The 14,212-nt window shown below is 42.2% G+C and overlaps 1 protein-coding gene and 1 long non-coding RNA gene across 13 annotated transcripts in view; one reads left to right on the top strand and one right to left on the bottom strand.

Moving 5' to 3' along the window:
• LOC110978711 (orexin receptor type 2-like) overlaps window positions 1-9,796 on the top strand; it is a 62,581-nt gene extending 52,785 nt beyond the window's left edge. For 10 of the 11 annotated variants that reach the window (XM_022233921.2, XM_087148643.1, XM_022233922.2 and 7 more), the window contains 5 exons: window positions 1,271-1,507; window positions 2,228-2,329; window positions 2,957-3,180; window positions 3,543-3,679; window positions 5,514-9,796. In XM_022233921.2, the coding sequence (XP_022089613.1) occupies window positions 1,271-1,507; window positions 2,228-2,329; window positions 2,957-3,180; window positions 3,543-3,679; window positions 5,514-5,719 (906 nt within the window). In that variant the 3' untranslated portion in view covers window positions 5,720-9,796. Of the gene's footprint in view, window positions 1-1,270; window positions 1,508-2,227; window positions 2,330-2,956; window positions 3,181-3,542; window positions 3,680-4,184; window positions 4,333-5,513 lie in introns of all 11 variants that reach the window. The other variant, XM_087148644.1, reaches the window with a different exon arrangement.
• LOC147796237 (uncharacterized) lies at window positions 21-5,631 on the bottom strand. 2 transcript variants are annotated; one of them, XR_015428273.1, is made up of 3 exons: window positions 5,492-5,624; window positions 2,458-2,560; window positions 21-1,483 (listed from the first exon to the last, which is right to left on the bottom strand). It is a non-coding gene; the product is annotated as an uncharacterized LOC147796237 (long non-coding RNA). The 2 variants fall into 2 exon arrangements; XR_015428272.1 differs by lacking the exon at window positions 2,458-2,560 and having other exon boundaries at window positions 5,492-5,631.
• Window positions 9,797-14,212: the final 4,416 nt, after the last annotated feature.

Raw genomic sequence — 14,212 nt, 5'->3', positions numbered from 1 at the left:
GCACTGATAAAACAAAGTCATGTTTATAACAGCGAAAATTTTAGTCCAATATATCTTTGGTTTTCCTTGAATTCTTTTTCTGATAATACAAGTTATGGTACCCGTTATAACAAGGTAATTTTAAAGTCCCAAGGACCTTGTTATAACAGTGTTATGAAGAATCAGAGATCTAATATATCTGACAAACAGTACCATCATCGTCGACTTTATCAAGAGTGACAATTCACGCGGATAAGTAATCATTTTTGTTCTGGTCTGGAGGCACAACAGCCGTGATTAATTAATAGGATACCTGCAGTAATCTGTAATTGAAAAGAATTGACAACCGGAAGGAATGGTCATCGGATACGCTTGAGTGATCAGGGTGACCGTCTCATGCCAAATTGACGCGCAATCAGGCCCTAATTCTCACGGCCAACGAGCGTAGGTAACACGTCCAGTTGTCTTTTAAATTAGAACCCCGCCACTTGACCTGTTGAGTGGATTCTGACATTAAAAGTACCAAGAGAGAGGACATCCCCACCGTAATTGAACACGAGCGTGTGACCTTGCTGGTGATTTAAGACTCCCGGGTGAGGAGTTCCAATCCACCACGCTCAACAGCAGGTTACATGTAGTGATCTCGGGTCTGTCACTTTGTAGTCGTTATAAACGGGTAACACTGAGTGTCCACTAGCCCTCTATCTGGTACCCAGGGGTACCCATTGTTACAAGTGATATTTTAGTAGCCATCAGTCCGTTGGTTACTACATTATCCGTCAGTATAATACACTTTTTATTGGTACTCTTAGGGCACACACCGACTGCAGTCCAAAATCGGCTGCCTAACGATTTGTCCCGATGAACAGGGCAATATGGAAGACATGATCGTTGTTTTGGATGTACATGTATATGAGCCCTGAGTTGAACCAAGGAAGGGCGGGATTTGCCTTGCAACGAAAGGTCCTTTAGTTTTAAATGAACTCCGCGGGTTCACAAACGACTAGAAATGCAAGCGTTGCGGTCGCATCGCTACCAAATCAAATGAGCATTCCCGACTAACATGGCTCTTTTCAACCGATGAGGGGGTGCTTCTGCTCTATGCAGATGGTTTGGATATACAAAGAGATGATAACAACTATCTGTACATTGTTATATTTTTGATGAAACAGATCTATTCAGAGTCAGACTCCCTTTAAGCTTATTAAAACGGTATCAATTTTTCAATTCAGTGACCAATTTGTTTCCCTAATTTGTTTTCACCTTACTGTTTTCCCCATTTCGTTTGCAGAACACTGCCGTGAGTGTGTCCATCTTCACACTCACCATGATCGCGGTAGACCGCTACCTGGCCATCTGCCGCCCCCTCAAGTTCCAGATCTCGTCCCGGCGGACCGTCATCACCGTGATCGTCATTTGGGTCGTGTCCCTGATTACCATGCTTCCTCACTCGCTCAGTATGTCCACCAAGTCCAACCCTGTTATGGCGTCCTTTCTGAAGCCCCTGTGGTTGACAAAATGCCTCGATGTGAGTCAAACAACTCGACTAATTGTTTTCTTTCAGCCTTTTCTTCCAATTATCTTCTTCTTTCCTTGTTTAAGTGTTACTTTTCCTGGTATAGAATCACCAAATTCAGTTCACAAACCTGTTTCATCAAATCGCCATGCTTTTTTGTAAATTTAGAACTATTTCAGTCCGGAAGATCTTCTCGAAATTACACTTTGGTAGTATTTGTATCACGGTCAAGACGCACCGGGCAAACTTGACCTGTGGTCAGTAGCGGTCGTCTCTTGAAATTTCCCTGATTTCTCTGGTGCTCACTCTTCACTCAAGTTAGCTATTCACTTCGAAAGGTGTATTCAAACTGTTTTTTTTTCGTCCGCAAAGATTTTATTGACGAATCGGTTAATATTGAACTGAAAGCCAGGTAAACGCCTCTGTGGGAGAATTTGAGATTATAAATGAAAACACTCAACTCACAACTCAACTTGACCCGACTCAACTCACTCAACAATTCAACTCAACATGAACTACTCATCAATGTAACTAAATGCAACATCTCCCTTTATGTTTTCGGCAACATTTAAGAAATGAATTGAAGGCGTGCAACGCACCCAAGCCATCTGGCACTATCTCATTACAGTTTACTGCTTGTAAAATTGATTCGATTGATATGATTGAAAATGGCTTCCTCCAGACTAAATGGCATTTGGCTGACACTAAAATGTTTCTGTTGTTATGATATAGGTCAAATGGCAGGATTCTCCATGGCGGACGGTGTACACTGTAGTGACGATGCTTTTCACATATTTGCTTCCGCTGTGTGTCATTGGAGTCGCTTATTGTATGGTGAGTAAAAAAAGTTACATTCAGGTTGGGATCGTCTCAAGGCATGAGACGATCCCAACCTGAATGTAACTTGGACGACTCCCTAATGGAGCTTCTTTAGAGAAAGAGTTTACTAATTCAGTTGGTACCTGCGTGCAGAGATCAAGAGGGCCAGCTGCCCTAATGCTCCGGTATAGGCCTATGTAGCCAGTTGTCCCCCTTTTACTGGATTATTGTAATAACACATTTTTTCTGTTGTGGTGAAACAACACACAAAAATAAACAATCAAACGAGAGTTTACAAGGTAGGCATCTACCGACACTACGAATATCTAACTACGAACATCTGACAAAGGCAGTACAGTTCAATAACAATGAGCACCCATTGTTATTGCGCTGTACTTCTTTTGTTAGATGTTCATAGTGCGAGGGCAGGGCTTTGTTCCTCTGTGATATTCACTCGACCTCTTTCTCTCTCTAAAAAAGACCAGTGCATCATACCATCTGCAGTATGGTGAAATCGGTCTGAATCAAGGGTGTAATTTGACATTTGTAAGTAAGCTCTGTCAGAAAATCGTTTGAGGGGACAGACTTCATTTCGATAGAAGTCTTTCTGGTAATAGAAACGTTTATCATTGCCTGATCTAGGTGTGTCTACGGCTTTGGTCTGGGATCCCGTCAGATGAAACAAGCCACAAGCCCACTAACAACAACCCCAGCTGGAACGGGAAGGGCAAGCGAGCCCCCCGCAGCATGAACAAGAGCACGGAAGCGCAACTCGAGTCCCGCCGCAAGGTGGCGCGCATGCTGATCGTGGTGGTGGTTCTCTTTGCCGTCTGTTACCTTCCCGTACGCGTTATAAACGTCTTGGAGTAAGGGACGAACTTTAAATCTATTTGCCTTTGTATTCCCATTATCTAAATGTTATCAAATGAGTCTTGAGGATGATTATCATTTTTTGAAATTCTGTGTTAGTTTTCATTGTTTCGCGCAAACTTGTGTGTTTTTCTGTGTGTAATAGGCTCTTGATGAAAAGTGGATATTAACTGGGAAAAAACGTTTAACAGAATTCCAACCTAGGTTAGGTTAGGTTAGGTCAGTTAGAAATAATTCAACAAATGACATAAAGAGCACAGAAAAGAAAAGAAGAACATCGCAAACATATTATTTTCACATCCATAAGTCTGATTTATTTCTTTTTACCGTGGCTTTCTCTCCCCTTAACTCCTTTTAGAGTTTTCGGACTGTTAAGTAGTAACAACATTGACATGCTTCTTCACGGAGAGAAGGTCACATCGGCTTACCTCATAGCGCACATTATGGCATTTTTCAACAGCTCCATCAACCCTATTATATACAACTTCATGAGTGGTAAGTTAAGAGTATATCCGGAACAGGATCATCTGATTAAAAGTGGGTTTGGTATGGAGACCATGTAATCGTGATAACTCTCAAGAAACGTACATTATCCTGCATTCACTTATTTCATTAGTGTGCTGTTGCGTTTTTCTATGGATTTTGTTACAGTTGTATTGTTTCTTTTGTAAGACTATCTGGTCTATGGTATGTGGTACGACAAGAACCTCTATTGCATCACTTTTTAATTTTATCAGCTGATTTTATATTCCTTACATTGTTTTTGTATTGATAAGAATTTTCATGCCTGTTCGTGCACTCTTTGAGGTGAAGCAGCTTTGAGTTTGTTTCCAATTTTATGGTAACGTTATGGAACTTGTAGATGGTGTAATGTCCTTTCCACATACACAAAATGCATGTTGAGTCCAGTGTTGACCAAGGCATGGTGTGTGTTTTTCCCTTTCTCATAATACAAATCCTCTTCGCGATTTCCAAGTATCTTGAATTCATCCACTCCTAGAAAAATTCCGGAGACAATTTCGAAGTCTTTTGTGTTGTCATGGAGAGACTCTACGTCGGCATTACATCACAGAATACAAAAGACGGACTGCTACAAAGTACTTGCGTTGCAGGGTGGTATAGGGTAGGCCATGTCGTTTCCTTACACAGTAAGTCTGAATTCATGGGATGTAATCATTTTGACGAGTTGGTTACTTTTCAAAACGTAAACATCATGGGCACAACATTCCTTCAAGGGGGTATGTTGCATTTGATTGGATAGATCAGACGATAGGACTAAGAACATTATTTCCAAAATTCTCGTCACCAATGGAAAGGCCTATATCCCTCAAAAATTTGCCCAACCAAAAAAATTTTAACTTTATTGGGCACGCCGGCATTGCATATCTTGCGCATAAGCTACGTGCCCATGAGCATTCTGTGGAGTTCAAGGGCATATTTATCAGCCTGTGAATATTTTTGTCGCGTGTTTACTGACGTGCAGGGCAGATTCACACAAAAACAGAAATGGTCCCGCTGTTACCGACCTCGTACATTCGTATGGTAATTCACAGACAAAAATACGTTTTTCAAAACTGAAAGTGGAAATAATAAGGAAGTTCTATTACCTTTTACCCCCCATATTGTTGTAATCTTTTGGTTTTACTCAAAACATGGGCGTCTCAAGTTCCTGATGTACTCACCCAGCCTGAAATACACTTTTTGGATTATTTAGATGTAGTAAGAACCGTCTCTCCTCCCTTCGTGTTTCCATTATATATGCTTTGTTGGATTGGTGCATGCTTGTGAAATTCTGAACACAAAATCAAATCACCAAAACTATACAATGTTTGCATCATAAACAGTACACGCACCTCAGTAGTTAGAACGTAGAATCGCAGCATAGTTCTGTCAGATCACCTTCGTATACATGTACTTGGCTGTAGTACAAGTTCATAGTTTAGTAATGTCCTGGATGAACATCAAGACTGCGTTGACCACATTCGCATTGTATTGACTCCATCTGTGCACACAATTAAACTTTCCTGCCTTTTTTATTTTTCTGTAAGGCAGCAAAGTAATCGGCTTGTCATCAAAATTAATATTTTCAAAACCCAACATTGAAGGTTCTGATACTCCAGGCCAAACGAGTTTGGAGATGTTCCGAAACCAAAGCTGCATCCCAATCTTTGGTCTGAAGCTATGGCTAGGTCTTCTAGCTTTCAAATACGTGGGCGTATGCCGACATAGATGTAGCCGCTTTTGGCTATTGTGTTATATCACCCGGATAAAATAGTTCAGAACATTATGATAACGGTTACGTCTTACCTCTGATTTTTGTCCTCTGCAGCTAAGTTCCGCCAGGCTTTCAAGACGGCGTTCAGCTGCTGTCTGCCCGGTTCCCAGCGCCAATCTCGCTACGCAGGACGCTACGGGTACAAGTGCCAGTCTTTTATGAACAGCACGGCGGTCTCAGATACGCGCATGTCTAACACCAACACCGAGTGCATCTCAATGACAAACAGACCCAACTCTGTGCACATACCAGATGCTTAATGGCAACAAAGCTAGGAGTATCGATCTAATCTGCGCGACTCGAGCCAATCACGAATATTCTCTAGCTCCAGGTGATGTTTGGATCGAGCTGGTTTAATGAGCGTGACACACGCGATCCTCGTCCATTGTTCACTCCCTATTACTGGAAATGGCGGTTACTTCCATTCGTCACCTGTGCTCAGGATTGTAGTTTAAATATCATTGACAGCATTACTGAAACAGCGGTTGTTCCGAGTGTTTCATAAACAGTCATGCCATAGGGACTGTGCGTGGCAGTCATTTTCCGGTAAGAGGTTTGTTCCACAGGCATACACTTTAAGTAGACCTTTTGTGCAATCCCTGTGTATTAACAAAACAGTTTCATGTAAACCGGAAAGCTTGTGCCATGCACAATCTCTACGGGATTGTCTTTATCTCTTGTATGCATCGTTGAATGTAGTACCATAAAAACTGGTTCTAACGTGACGTCTTGTAAAAATATAAGATTTGGGGCTAATTAAGTAATCATGTTCAATGATAATCATCTGTTTGCCCCCGTGCATTTCATTCCAAGGCATCGTTTCGTTTCCGGTCAAAGATTTTGGAATGAAAAATTGCCCTCTGACTGGCTGATTTTTCAGGGGCAAAAAATACCATTATTTGTTTGTCATTTATAGATAAATTCTGAAGCGACGGCAACGAGGAAACGCACATGATATTTGGTAAATATAAATTAGCAAGAGATTACTCCAAAAAATTCAAGAGATAAATGCAAGTTCCAAGCTTTCATGTTCTCAACAAAATGAAACGTGTTTTAATACAGTCTTAAATGATGTTGGAGAACTATATTAGTTTTATTAAAACCAAACAGATAATACTCGGCGTTGTGAGGTTTGTTTAGGCAAATTACTGAGTGGCATGATGTATCTTTAAAATAGAATGAGCACATTCTGACTTTTGTCAATCGACAGTATTGATGAAAGTTACCTAAATGTTTCATTAGTCTCCCGAGTAGTCGTCGTTAATTCTGACTTCCCCGTATTTGTAGATTCTTGTGGATGACGTAGACTGCAAGAAGAATTTGAAAACACTCACCTTGCTCTCAGTTTCAAATAAAGTGAAATGCATAGCCGCATCCATATTTAAAAATAACGAAATGGGCTCTTTGTATGAGAAAATAAAAGTAGAACTAAAGCTGAGAATGAGCTTATTGGCGTCAGGTTTCTGAAAGATGCAAAAAACAGGTGCTGGTTCAATCGCTGACGAAGTTATGGTAAACAAAAACTACTCTTATAGAACGAATTTGGTGTCTCATGCATGCATCTGTATGCGAAACGTTCCATAGTATAAAGGACTGCAGAGCAGCATGAGTGATAGCACCTTGCTTGGTCACCTTTTCCATTCCTGAAGGCTGAATTAACTCTCAAACAATTTTTTATATATAATATTATATTTCCTTACTTACCGTCCCTTTATGAAAACCTTGTAAAAAATCCTTGTAAAAATGCTTCAGATAACTTTGCACGTGTGAATGTAATCGATGTTTTATCACAAATCACTGTACATATTTCGGCACGAGTTATATTTATCTTTAATAATAATGAGATGATGGTGATAGGAAATAGCGAAGAGTAACTATTTATTTGAACAAAACTGCAATGCCGTCTTAAGTGACCTCTCTGAAAACTGTCAATTAAGAGAGTGGATGTAATACCTGTATAGTTAAACATACAATGCACTGGTAGACTCTTGCATTTCAAGCTACGTGTGGTGTTAACTCAAATTCGGACACAATGTGGAGGGCCTTGTACACAAGATTGTCATTTGAAATTATGCTCCCCATAGTCATTATTTACTGCACATCACATTGATTGGAAGATGCCAGACTGTTCCGCAATTGAATATGACTCATACTGCTTTCCCATTTTTTTTATTTGGCAGGGCTAATACGTGATAGGACTTTTATATAATAATTTAGATTTTTTGACTGAACTGTTTACGTTGTATCGTCTTCCTCCAGTTTATTTTGAATCTCCAAATGTATTTTTGGAGGCTTGGCATCGCTTTCGATCCAAGATGGCCAACTCGTGAAGAAGGAAAATAATATGGAGGTTTTAAAGTTGATGCCCTCTCATCTTCTCATTGTGTGGATATTGAGACCTGTATAGGGTTTGTTTTAATGGTGGACAAATTTAACAAGGTTTACATTACTGTGAAGTCATATTTCTGGAAAACTATTCCAACTTCTTGAAGCAAAATATTAAAATTTCGAACAGTTCGGTACTTACGTTATTCACAATGTTTAGATGTTTTCACACTTGTGACTCAATTACAATGCAGTTCATTAAGTTGAAGTATGGACTACGGTTTTTAACTATTATTTTTTTATTCCTCGGGGATTCTGGGTTTTACTGTTACTTTTGTTATGAAAGTTCTTTTACAAAAGTGAAACTACATTTTTTCAGATAACTGCATGTTTTTAAACAATACTGTGTCATAATAAACACTATCTCAAAGATTTTACTTTATTTAATTAAAATGGCGGTTACCGGTGATGAATTTTAGAATACAAATACTTGAAGCTTAGTTTTTCTAGTTTTTATAAATGAAACATCTTAGATACGTTTTGACAAATTTTGGTTGACGGGATATAAGCACATAATGGATTGGTTTATCTTTGTGATTATGAGAGAACGAACGTTCTGTAAATGGTTCTTAATGGTATGGTTGTAAACAAATAATGAATGTTTGTGCTGCGGTGGTAAGAATAATTTCATGAGGTGACAGGGGAGATTTTTCATTCCACGAGGAGAAACCGAGTGAATGAAACTATTGTTTCATACAATATCTGCATAAATCCTCTTTTGTTAGAACAAACAGTCATCGTGTATTTACGTCTGCCACTTCGCGAAACAGTTTCGTGGGCGAAGCGTCACCCACTGGTGCTGTAGGACCGTGTAGTGTTAGACTGGTTCCCGTCCCTACATTATTTCCCTCTTTCTTTATACCCAGCAAGAAATGAGACCGAGGGGCACCCCACCAACATGTCCAATCCCTATACACATTCCAGACTATTGTTACTTAACACATCCCCCAAGATGTCTGAAAGGAATTCCCCAGATTCCTGCGAGACAATAACCAACACAAAGCAAGGGGGGTTCTCTCCGTCTCATACCTTGCTGCATATGTTTGTCTTAGGCCAAAACTCCAGTCTCCAGTTTCTGATCAGCGTGTCGCCGTAGACTTGCGCGTCAGCAAAAAAAACCCGAAGTTTTTTATTTAGTATAATACGATGTCCAAAAGCTGCCAAACTTGCTTGATCGACTGAAATCCTGGTACTGCGTAATTTTAACGTGTTGAGATGAGAGTACGGTTGAGTAATATGTAGAGTAAAGGAGTCCCTCTAGGCTCCCATACATTTAGTCGGGCACTCTTTTCAGATAACGTAATTCTGTATTATACATTTACATCTTTGAACCAGACCAACGAGACGGTATTGTGTCCTAAACATCTACAGGCTTTTAAACGCTTTTAAACAGTAAATAGTGAGGGGACAGTCTATTTCAGTGTTGGTAGCGGCTGTACTTATGTACAAATACGTTTGCGTACATATGCAGCAAGGTATGAGACGGAGAGAACCCCCCTGCTTTGTGTTGGTCATTGTCTCGCAGGAATCTGGGGAATTCCTTTCAGACATCTTGAGGGGATGTGTTAAGTAACAATAGTCTGGAATGTGTATAGGGATTGGACATGTTGGGGGGTACCCCTCGGTCTCATTTCTTGCTGGGTATATTTGCGTGTATCATTTCTGGGGGAAAAAGTGAGGGCAAAAAAACCCTCGTCGCCGCACCACTTTTGGATCCAATCCCTGACAAGAAACCGTAGACTTTTTTGGCCTTACTGAGAATATGAAACGCAGGTCGAAACCAGTCAAGAGAGGTTCTATTCCATGGGTACAATTCAGTGGCACGTGATCAACGATCCACCAATCGGATGATGGGATTTGTTGTCCAAGTATTGTACGCTAAACAATATTGTATGGATTTTTTTCTTAATTATATGCTATCAATAAATGGAAGCACTATACATTAGAACCAAGTTCCTGATCCGTCTTTTTTAGTTGCTGTTGGTTAAACAACGTCTGATCCTTTGAAATACTTTATAATAATAATACTTAAAAGAGAATGTGAGGCATTCAACCTGTAACAGAACTGACAACACAGCCAAACATCTTGCCATGATACTGCACCCCCTGGTTGGCAACACTGAACACCACATCAAGAATTAAGACCAGTTCGCCAGCTTCATTCAAGGCCTCACGGCCGACCAGACGACATCATGGTCATTTTCGGCGTCTCCCTCTTCACGAATGCCCCCTCCTCCGAGGCCACCACCATTACCAAGGACAGACTTCACGCAGACCCCACCCCAAAGAGCAGACCGATCTTACGCCAGAGCAACATCAAGACCTGCTGCTCACTTGCGTCAACTCTTCTAGCTTCCGATGGAGAGAAAGATTCTATGAACAAACAGGCGGAAGCTGTATGGGATCCCCTATATCCCCGGTTGTGGCTGGCATATTCATGGAAGAATTTGAGCAGCTTTCAACACTGCAGATCACAGACCTAAGATATGGCTCGGGTACGTAGACGGCACCTTCGTCATCTGGCACCATGGGCAAGATTGCCTCTAGCTCTTCCTAGAACACCTCAACGGGCTTCACAGCAACATATAGTTCACAATGGAACAAAAAAAGATGGCAACATCTCATTTGTTGATGTTGGGGTATCCAGAACGCATCACGGCAGTCTCACCCGCCGAGTATACCGGAAACCTACCCACACAGACAGATACCTCCACGGTGCGTCCTTCCATCATCCCAAGATCAAGTCTCCATTTAACCAGGCCCTTGTACGTAGGGCATACAACGTCTGCGACAAGGAACACCTCGCCCAAGAACTCCATCACATTTCCGCGGCACAACAGCGGAATGGATACAAGCCCAGCCAAGACTCAAGGCCCAAGATCTAACCCCGGCCGAAGGGTTTCCTATACCCAAAGCCAAATGGTTAAAGCCCCAAGTTCCATTACCCTCCCCAACCTAGGCAGTACTCCCCATCACATCAAGCGCATCCTTCACAAGCTTGGCATTCAAGTGTTTCACAACCTCCCTGAAAATGCAGAACCTGCTGACCTCCCACAAGGACCGTCACAACCCACTGCACAAGCCTGGAGTGTACAAGATCCCCTGCCAATGTGGCAAAGTGTACATTGGTAAGACCGACAGGGACCTTCCTACCTGACTCAACGAACACAAAGCCCATGGCAGGAAAGGGGAATACAAGACGCCTGCCACGATCAAGCACTCCCACACCGAAGACCACAAGATCGACTAGAGCAAAGCCGAACTCTTCACCAGCATCAAACACTGGCACCCGCGCCGCATCAAAAGCCATCGACATCATCAAGAATAACACAATACCACAAGACATCGGTTTACACATCAACGACATCTGGCGTCCCATCCTAACATCACAGTCCAATGGGTCCCCTATACCCTAGATATATCCAGCCTATTGGTCCCCTTGGCTACCTTCCACCACACTCCCCTCCATTAGACTGACACGCCTCTTTGGTTTGCCAGCACCCCATTGACCACAGTTGGTTCTAGAGTTAGAATCCTCTTCACACCCCACTGCCCTCTACACACTATATAAGCTGCCTCATCCTGACGACGAACAAAGCATACTATATAAATCTTTTCATAACCCCACAAACTCAAAAAGAGATACATCCATGATGCTACCGCAAACCTATCTCGTATACTTGCTACCTCTACCATGAAAAGCTTCAAATCTAATCAAACCAGTGCGAGTTTGGCACCGTTTGTAGGCGACTGAAGGCTGATGTAACTTGGTTCTTACAGAGAAAAAGAATTGCAGACGGTCCGTGAATGATCAAAAGGTAATATCTACATATACAACAGCAGCACATTGGCCTATGAATAACACGGTTATGTTGTGGAACCCTCAAAATAATTACACAGAAGATATTCAGAATTTGAAAATTCCAACCTGTTCTATCAAAGAGGTGCTTTGGACCGCAAACAATGTTCAATATAGTATGGTGGTGACCTGGACTAGTGGTATCCCACAACGTAAGCATGAAGCAAAGAAGAATATAAGGCACGGCATTGGGAATAAAGACAACCGCCATCGCCGGAATGAAGAAAGTTGCTCGAGACGGAAAGACCATCATCCGAAATGGTGTGCATAGATTCTCAAGTCGGGATGTCCGATGTTCAGAGTTGATCGTTAAGTTGAGTCCTGCATCCTGGACTACGCCGGATCAGGAGACGAAGTACCGTGTGTAAAATGAGTCCTGAGTTAGTCGCTGCTACGCTCAATGGATATTCCAACACATCTTCTAAGGTGTCCTGGTCGGTGGTCAACCTTTCTGTGGGTGAAACAAGGCTGTCTAACTCCAAAGTTTTAGTCTGACCTACCAAGCGATCAGAGAACGAGTGAACTCATGTGGACGACCGGTTCATAGCACACAGATCACTTTGAATCAAAGAAGCCGGTTTGTCTTGAATTAAATGTACTAGGTAAGACTTTGCGAGTAGGATGTAAGCAGAAGTGCAGACAGCCATTGATACATGGTTTTCCGATAGTGTTCTGGACGGCAAAAGTTTCTTCGAAAAAGTTCCCTCCCTTCACATTCTTGTCGAAGTATTCGGGTTTAAAGCTGAAATATTCAACACTGCCTGAGGTCGATGCAATAGTAAAAAGCTGAAATTCAGCAAGTGTTGATGCCCGTGGAACATAATTGTATCTAGCAAAAAAGGCTGATGTCGGTTTTAGAGACTTGACGATCGGCATTTCCTCTGAAATGTTTGTTGCAGGTTTGGGAGAAAAGTGGGCAGCACTGTGGCTATTAAGGCGGGAGAAGCCTGGCTTACGGTCTGGTTACCAACCGTGACGATCCCATTCTCTGGAGTTTAGCAACTCTTCCTTTTCCAGCTGGTCGTTCAAGTCCCAAAACCTGCGACGACCGGATGCAGCTGCCACTATAAAGCCAACTCTCTCTCAACATTTTGATGATGAAACAGATCACTAGAGTAACTGATATCTCATCGAAGGCGAAGGTGGTGAGGAAGGTGTTGAAGACGGGTTGTGATGGTGTGGTGCTCCGTTGAGGGGCGCGCGGTCGCCAAAGTCAACGGTGGACGCGACTCAGGTGAGCAAACTTGGTGTAGTAGGCTGGAAACGATCAATGTTGGTGTTGAGTAACCCAGTCACCAAGCAAGTGAGCAGAATAAATCTTTCCTCCTGACAAACTACTTATAAAAATACCAATAATAGGCGCTATTTTGCACGAAATGCTCGCGCGAGCGAACTTAGCTCAAATAGACCAAAAAGAGTTCTGAAGACTGTTGCTTTGCTGTTGTGTACACACAACGCGAGCGTTACTCCCTAGGCGCGTTAGGTATTGTGGCATCGTGCACACAAAATAATTAGACAAGTCCGAGGAGACACCATTCCGAGGGGGTATTTACTCGCTTGCAGCTTTCTCAAGCCAACCTTGACTCCATGGGCTGCGCATTGCTTCAGGGTGCATTCCAGCAAAGTGTTGGATTTCTGCGCGCGAGCATATTAATATTTTGTTATCCCACGGCGGATTTTAAAATAAGACATGCCAGAATCAGGAGGGATAATACAAATATTTCTATAAATCCCGAATTTTGCCTTGTTGGTACCCAGTTCGGGGTATTTCTTTTACAAAAAGCTCCAAATAGCGGGCCTATTTTGGATATAACCCCAAAAAAATTGAAACAAAAAGTAATCTTCCGGACATAATCTTGAATTTCCAGCGACAAAACGGAGGCCAACCTTTTCGCGAGAGTCAACAGGCGGCGCTATTTCGGTCAGATTTTGCACTGTTTTCTATGGGCCCGTATTTGGTGTGCAACCTGTGAAAGCAAGATGGCGGCGCCCATGGAAACAGACCAAAGGGGGGCGCCCTGTCCTTTTTTGGTGCCTGTCTTTCTCGGTTTGTCGCATTTACTAAAGAGCTCAAACACGGTGTCGAATCAAATTTAAATGCAGTATCTACCGACTGCAAGATCTGTCACGTGCTGAAAGCACCACCAAGCGAACTGAGCGCTATGACGTACAACTTCAAGCAAGGCAGGTGGTCCGTCCCGCGACGGCGAAGACGATTTTACAGATCTTTTCAGACATTACGGGGTGTGAGGTGACAACAGTCAAGAGTGTGTATAAATAATAGTCTACAGTGTGTGTAGGGACTGGATTGGTGTGTGTGTGCATGGGGCTTCCTCTGTCTCATTTCTTGCTGGAAAACAATGGACACGACTGACGACTAGACACACAAAAGGCTAGAGCCAAAGCTTAATATTTCTACAGGATGTCCAAGATTCTGTTTTATAGACCTTTTTCACCCACGTGACTAAATGTAAACAATAACTTTGTGGACCGCCTTGGCCACGGTGAT

The sequence above is a fragment of the Acanthaster planci genome, linkage group LG18, assembly GCF_054643075.1.
Source record: "Acanthaster planci isolate LZ-2023a linkage group LG18, COTS_SCS, whole genome shotgun sequence".
Taxonomy (NCBI): Eukaryota; Metazoa; Echinodermata; class Asteroidea; order Valvatida; family Acanthasteridae; genus Acanthaster; species Acanthaster planci.
This window is presented reverse-complemented; position numbering and strand designations above follow the sequence as displayed.